Source organism: Rhinopithecus bieti, unplaced genomic scaffold (genome assembly GCF_001698545.2).
Source record: "Rhinopithecus bieti isolate Rb0 unplaced genomic scaffold, ASM169854v2 scaffold_15776, whole genome shotgun sequence".
NCBI classification, from domain to species: Eukaryota; Metazoa; Chordata; class Mammalia; order Primates; family Cercopithecidae; genus Rhinopithecus; species Rhinopithecus bieti.
Window position 1 is genome coordinate 2,294,729 of NW_016808836.1, and position 7,354 is coordinate 2,302,082.

General features: G+C 53.9%; 1 protein-coding gene across 2 annotated transcripts; it reads right to left on the bottom strand.

Annotated features, from left to right (window-relative positions):
* Positions 1-2,602: 2,602 nt before the first annotated feature.
* On the bottom strand, positions 2,603-6,346 carry SERTAD1 (SERTA domain containing 1). 2 transcript variants are annotated; one of them, XM_017887546.1, is made up of 2 exons: positions 6,191-6,346; positions 2,603-3,648 (listed from the first exon to the last, which is right to left on the bottom strand). In XM_017887546.1, exon 2 carries the CDS (start codon positions 3,646-3,648, stop codon positions 2,938-2,940), a length of 711 nt encoding a protein of 236 aa, XP_017743035.1. In that variant the 5' UTR covers positions 6,191-6,346; the 3' UTR covers positions 2,603-2,937. The 2 variants fall into 2 exon arrangements, with proteins under 2 accessions (XP_017743035.1, XP_017743037.1); XM_017887548.1 differs by lacking the exon at positions 6,191-6,346 and adding an exon at positions 4,379-4,410.
* Positions 6,347-7,354: the final 1,008 nt, after the last annotated feature.

Here is a 7,354-nt window from a genome sequence, read left to right on the forward strand (position 1 = left end):
CTGTCTCTACAAAAATTTTAAAAAATCGGCTGGGCGCAGGGGCTCACGCCTGTAATCCCAGCACTTTGGGAGACCGAGGCAGGGAGGATCACTTGAGATCAAGAGTTCAAAACTAGCCTGGTGAACATGGTGAAACCCTGTCTCTACTAAAACCACAAAAAATTAGCCGGGCATGGTGGCGGGCACCTGTAATCCCAGCTACTCAGGAGACTGAGGCAGAATTGCTTGAACCCAGGAGGCGGGAGCTGCAGTGAGCCAAGATTGCGCCATTGCACTCCAGCCTGGGCAACAGAGCGAGAATCAGTCTCAAAATAAATAAATAAATATAAAAATAAAAATCAGCTGGGCGTGGTGGCACGCACCTGTAACCCCTGCTAATCGCGAGGCTGAGGCGGGAGGATCGCTGAAGCCCAGGAATTCGAGGCTGTAGTGAGCTATGATCCACTGTCCAGCCTGGGCGAAATTCCATCAGGGAGAAGGGAGAAGAGAAGAAGGGAGAAGGGAGAAGGGAGAAGAAGGGAGAAGGGAGAAGGGGCCCACAGAGTGTTGTAAACAGAGGGCGTTCATGATCCCTCGAAGAAGGCGGCATCGCAGAGCCCTATTAGGCACCAGGGGGCGGTGCTGAGCTCAGCCCAGGCGCCCAAGTTTTGAGTCTGCGGTAAAGCAGTCCGAGGCCCATTTGCCCAGGGGCTGGAGTCACTCGGGGTTGGAGTCAGGCGCCTGGAAGACCCTCAGCCTGGACGCCAGCTCCCCGCAGACCATTTTCAGCCCCTTCCACGGCCCGTCTCATCCACTGCCAGAAATGGGCACAACTTCCTCTGCTCCTCCAGGAAGCGCCACTCTGCCCTCCCCTTCCCGGACCCTGGGGCCGACCCGGGCTCCCCGTCTGGCCCAGCTCCACCCCACCTCTGCCTTCCCGAGGCTTCTGGCCAGAGGAGAGGCTCGATGGCGGCGTTTCCCTCACTCAAGGCCCTGCTGGCCCCTCAGGTCACCGTTCTGCCCCTCGGGTCACCGTCTAGCCCCCTGCGCCTCTCTGCAAGCGCACCCGCAGTTTTCACGGTGACACTCCCTCCCCTCCGTGCACCCACCCTAGGCTCCGCCCTGTCCCTGCGGCCGTCAGGAAGGACGCAGCCTGGGTCCGGTGCCAGGCCTCTGAGTGTGCGGCCCCTCCCAGCCAGGCCTGGAATGCGGCTGGACCGCGGGGGCGGCCGCCGACACCCGGCGCTCCAGGCAGGCCCAGCACACGGGCAGGTGGCCCCAGCTCGCCCAGGTCTGGGTTTCTTCTAGAAGGAAGGCACAGCTGCCTGCCCTGAGCGCCCTCTCTGCAGTCCAGCTACCAAGCCTAGTGGCTTTATTTCAGACACAGCCTCCAAGCGGCCCTATCCTTTGCCCAAACAGAGATTTGAGACCGGGAGTGGATTTTGTTTTTAAAAATGGGCTGTTGTCCCCCTTTCCTTCCTCATTTTCCTGGAGAGACGACTCTCAGGGCTCCTTGGAGAGGATCTGTCCAAGATCCAGGTTTTGTGTTTTTATTTCCGGGCCATTCTGAAAGCAACCTCCCCTTCTCTCCTCAATAAATACAGGTAGACTCCATGCGAGGACTTGCTTTCATTTTTAAAAAGTGGCCTTGACTTCCTGCTAGCAAGGAAAATAAATAAAATTTAAGGAAAAAAAGGCCGGGCACAGTGGCTCACTCCTGTAATCCCAACACTTTGGGAGGCTGAGACAGGAGATCGAGACCATCCTGGCTAACACGGTGAAACCCTGTCTCTACAAAAAATATAAAAAATTAGCCGGTCCCAGCTAATGGGGAGGCCGAGGCAGGAGAATCGTTTGAACCTAGGAGGTGGAAAAGGTCACGCCACTGCATTCCAGCTGGGCGACAGAGTAATATTCCGCTGGGCGACAGAGTAATACTCCGTCTCAAAAAAAAAAAAAAAAAAGGCCTGGGCGCGGTGGCTCATGCCTATAATCCCAGCACTTTGGGAGGCCGAGGCAGGTGGATCATGAAGTCAGGAGATCGAGACCATCCTGGCTAACACCACCGTCTTACCCTGTCTCTACTAAAAATACAAAAAATTAGCCAAGCATGGTGGTGGGCACCTGTAGTCCCAGCTACTTGGGAGGCTGAGGCAGGAGAATGGGGTGAACCCAGGAGGCGGAGCTTGCAGTGAGCCGAGATCGAGCCACTGTACTCCAGCCTGGGCAACAGAGCAAGACTCCGTCTCAAAAAAAAAAAAAAAAAAAATGTGGCCTGGTAGGAGGATCGCTTGAGCCCAGGGGTTTGAGGCTGTAGTGAGCCATGATGGGACCACTGTACTTCAACCTGGGCAACAGAGCAAGACCTTATCTCAAAAAAAAAAAGAAAAGTAAGTTCATAATTTAAAACTCACCTCAAGTGATAATCTTGGAGCCTCGGTTTTCTCACCTGTAAAATGGGGATGATAATAATACTACCGATCTTGTAGGGCTGTTATAGGATTAAATGAGTTAACACAGTCAAGTACTTACAACTGTGCCTGGTACACAGTCTACACCCAATAAAATGTTTGATGTTTTTATCTCGCCTTCACATTTGCCCAGAGACAAAGAAGCACACGGATTTGAGATTTCCCAGGACTGGTTTTAATTTGAAAAATCTGATTGGGGTCTCTTCCCATATCAGAGAAGGAACAGCCCAAGCTATGACCCCAGGGCCAGGGGATTCAGTCCGCCACCAGACCCTGTCATTCCATCACTAGGGGGTAATCCCAGGCTCCCCCGCAAGCCCTGAGACAGGAGGACGGATGTGAAGTTGCCCAGGACTGGATTCTGTCTCTCCAAAGTGGCCCAAGCCCTGTTCTCTGTACTAGGGAAGCCAGCTGTGTCTTTTCGAGGACAGTTGGTCCAGCCAGCAAGCTCAGTTCAGACACCAGAAAACCATCCCAGCACAAGGGCTCAGCGCCCTGGCCCCGGCGGCCGCTCCAGTGCCTGTGTGCCCACCAGCACGTCCATGAGGTAGTCCAGTTCGGCCTCGTCCAGCTCCGGAGCTTCCTCTTTGCCCGGCCCATCCTCAGGACCTGGTTTGAGGCCCTCAGAGGCTGGTGCCCAAAGTTCATTGTCATACATAGAGGTGTCAATATCCTCAAACAGGCCCTCGAGCCCATCGTCCAGCAGACAGCCAGTGGCTGGGCCCAGCAGGTCCAAGGCACCCAGGCTGGGTGCTGCTCCCCCGATGCTACGGCCTGGTGGCCCCTCGTCTGCCAGGGGTTGGGGAGCCTGACTCAGGCCCTCGATGTGGCTGAGGTCCTCCAGGAGGCTGGCCATGGAGGCTGAGAGGGCAGCGTCTGAGCTTGCCAGTAGGTTGTCAGCCACACTGGGGGCAGCAGGTGGGCTGGGCACAGGTGGCAGGGCAGCCGCGGGTGCCATGGACGCCTGGATGCGCCGCAGAGTGTTCACCACCAGCACAAGGTGCCGCAGGTCCGGCTCACTCTGCTGCAGGCTGTGGTGGAGCTTGAGCACCGAGAGGTCAAAGAGGGAGCTAGAGGCCACAGCTGGGGGTGCCTGTGCCACAGATGCGTGGCCAGGATCCAGCCACCAGGCGTCGACTGCCAGAGGTTCCTTCTCCTCCTCCTCCTCCCGTTTCCGCTTCAGACCCTTGCTCAGCATCTGCAGAGGGCAGGGAGTTATGGAGTTATAGTCAGTTATAGAAAACAAATGTTAAGTTCAAAGCCTGGATCTGACAGTTGCTACAGGTAGGATCTTGGGCAAGTCACTTAACCTCTCTGTGTCTAGCTTTTCTTAGGGAACTTTAAAGATATAGACAATTTTTATTTAATTGTATATGTATATTTATAGATTTTTTTTTTTTGAGATAGAGTCTCGCTCTGTTGCTCAGGCTGGAGTGCAATGCCGTGATCTCAGCTCACTGCAACCTCTGCCTCACGGGTTCAAGTGCTTCTCGTGCCTCAGCCTCCCCAAAAGCTAGGATTACAGGCGCACACCACCGTATCTGGCTAATTTTTATATTTTTAGTAGGGGCGGGGTTTCACCATGTTGGCCAGCCTGGTCTCGACCTCCTGGACCTTAAGTAATCTGCCCACCTCTGGCTCCCAAAGTGCTGGGATTACAGGTGTGAGCCACCACACCCAGCCTACAGACTTTTTAAATTTTTTTTTTTTTTTCTGAGACAGTCTCTCTCTCTGTCGCCCAGGCTGGAGTGCAGTGGCGCGATCTCCACTCACTGCAAGCTCCGCCTCCTGGGTTCACGCCATTCTCCTGCCTCAGCCTCCCGCGTAGCTGGGACTACAGGCACCCGCCACCACGCCTGGCTAATTTTTGTATTTTTAGTAAAGATGGGGTTTCACCATGTTAGCCAGGATGGTCTCGATATACTGACCTCGTGATCCGCCCATCTCGGCCTCACAAAGTGCTGGGATTATAGGTGTGAGCCACTGCGCCCGGCCTTAAATTTTAAATTTAAGTATATTTATAGACTTTTTTTATCTGAAAAAAGAGATGGGGTCTCACTATATTGCCCAGGCTGGTCTCAAACCCCTGGCCTGAAGCGATCCCCCCCCTCAGTCAATAAACACTCTTTTTTTTCCCCCCTTTTATTTTTTGTAGAGACAAGGTCTCACTATGTTGCCCAGGGTGGTCTCAAACTCCTTGCCTCAAGCCATCCTCCCACCTCAGCCTCCCAAAGTCCTGGGATTACAAGTGTGAGCTGCCAGGCCCTGCCAATAAGCACACTTAATGATAACATTATTATTTCTTCAGTGAACCATGTGGAATGACCAATATTCAACATTTTCCCCTACAAAAGCAGCTGTTTCACATATTATAATAACGTTATAAATAATTATATCTAAGTAAGTTATATTATAAATACTAAACTAGTTTCACATAGTTTAACACTTATTGTCTACTATGACTATGTTTCAAACAGTAAATAAATAAGCAAACACAGGAAATGTACAGAGAATTACAGGAAGACACTAAAAGGTCCTGGAGACCTTTTAGATGATCAGAGAAGGCTCCTGTAAGGAGGTGACATTTGAATGGAGCCCTCAGGCCAGAGAAGTCAGCCATGGGAGACCCTGGGAAAAGCATTCCGGGAGGAGGGAACAACAAAAAAAGGCAAAGAAAAGCCCAGCGGCTGGGGGAATAGGCACAAGCCAGGTCACAGAAAACCACATATGCATTAGTAGGGAGTTTGGATTTTATCCTGAGTGTGGTGGGCAGTCATTAAAGGAATTTGAGCACGGAGGGAATGGGGGTGTGAGCTGATTAGGTTTCCGGAAGATCCCCCCCATGGCTGCTTCCAGGAATACTGTAGGGGGCAAAAAGAGGGGGGATCTGAGACCCACTAGTAGGCTGTACTCGTTTGGGACTGACGATGGTGATGGCCTGGAGCAGGAGCTGGTAGTGGGCATGGAAGGAAGTCGGTCGAGTCAGGATTTCTTTGGGAGGCAGACTAGACAGGGCTTGTCGAGAAATCGTGATCGGCACCGGGGTCAGTCACTGAGATTAAGTTTGAGGGTCCACTCTTTTCTTAGAGTGGCGGGGGTAGGGCTGGATGGAGTTTTGGACCCCTGGCGCTACCTACTTTTTTGGGCCAGGAAGACTTTAGAGTCCAGTTCCGGCACCCTGCCTAGCAAGATTTTAAGAGTGGACCACCACACTACTCAAAACTGGGTCTTCGTCCCCTTCCCCGCAGTTCGGGGAGTCCGGAACCGCAGGAATTCCGCCCCACCCCGACTCCGCCCCGAGTCCCGGCGCCCCCTGGCGGTGCCCAGGCCGGCTTTCCCCTGGGGATTCTGGCCCCTCTGACCCCAGAACCCCTTCTACTGCCCCTCTTCCCGGCTGTGATTCCTGCAGGCCTCCCGGCGCCGTGCGAGCCGGGACCCTAGGCGGGCTGTTCTCTGCGCCCGGCCTCCGCTCGCTTCCGGCAGTGGAGGCGGCTCCTCCCGAAGCGGCGGCGGCGGGGGCGGGTGAGTCACGCAGCCGGAGCCAAGGAGCCGGCGCCTCCGCCCCCTTCTCGGACTGCGGCGTGATTCACCCGGCCCGGCCGGGGTAGACAGCACGTAGAGGCCCGTGCGTCTCGATCCCGGGCAGCCCCGGCGGGAACCTGTCGGACCCAGGGATCGAACTCCGTGAAGGACCCGGCCGCTGATACCCCTTTTCTTCCCAGGCCCCTTCATTTACATACCCTGCTCACTAGCGGCCAATCAGAACGAAGAGGTAGCCACCCACAACCAATCAGAAAACGGCAGCGGCAGCATCGCTTGCTCGCTCTCCAGCAACCGGCGCCTGGGTCGCGAGACGCAGCTCTGACTTCGGCTCACGACTCCAGACTCCTAACTACCCTTAGCGACCGCCCACTCTCGTGGCTGCCCCGCCCTCCGCCCCAGGGATTGGCCCTCGACGGTGACGGGCGGAGCCTGTAAAGGGCGGATTCTGAAGGAGGGGCTTCTGGGCGCATGCCCGGGCAGCTGCGCGAGTGAGGGGTGGAAAGAGGTGGCTTTTACTCTGGGGACGGTGGCAAGTGGGGGCTTTGCCTCTCAAAGTACGAGCCCCTCACAACTACCCATGCACCTGCCAAACCCGGCAATTAAGCTTCTTACACATCCACCCGCGGCAGGGGTCTACACTACAGATAAGCCCAGGTTCAAATTCCGACTCCGGATTCCCCACTCACTCGATGCGTGACCTTGGAAAAATGATCAACCTCTATAAGCTACACAAAATTAAATGGGGATTTTCTTGCCTACCTCTTGACAAGAAAGTTTAAATAGGATCGTATCTATAAGAACACAATACCACACTCAAGCAATGCTGGACAGTTGGACTTAATTGTGGTTAAGGGCGGGAGTGAGGTGGGAGTGCGGAATCACATCCCGGGCTCCATTCCCTAAGCAGCTGTGTGACCTGAGGCAAGTGTTTTAATCCCTTCGGGTCTTTTTTTTAAAATGAGAGAAAATAGCCCCTAGTTTAGAGGATTGTTTTAAGGATTAAATAAAACAATTCATGCAAAATCCTCAGAGTGGGGTGCAATGTGTTTTGTGCTTTTTTTCATTTTATTTATTTATTTATTTATTTATTTATTTATTTGAGACAGATTCTCACTCCGTCGCCCAGGCTGGAGTGCAGTGGCACGATCTCAGTTCACTGTAATCTCCGCCTCCCAGGTTCAAGCAATTATCCTGCCTCAGCCTCCTGAGTAGCTGGGACTACAGGCGTGTGCCACCACGCCCGGCTAATTTTTGTATTTTTAGTAGAGATGGGTTTTCACCACGTTGGCCAGGCAGGTCTCAAATTCCTCACCTCAGGTGATCCGCCCTCCTTGGCCTCTCAGAGTACTGGGATTACAGGC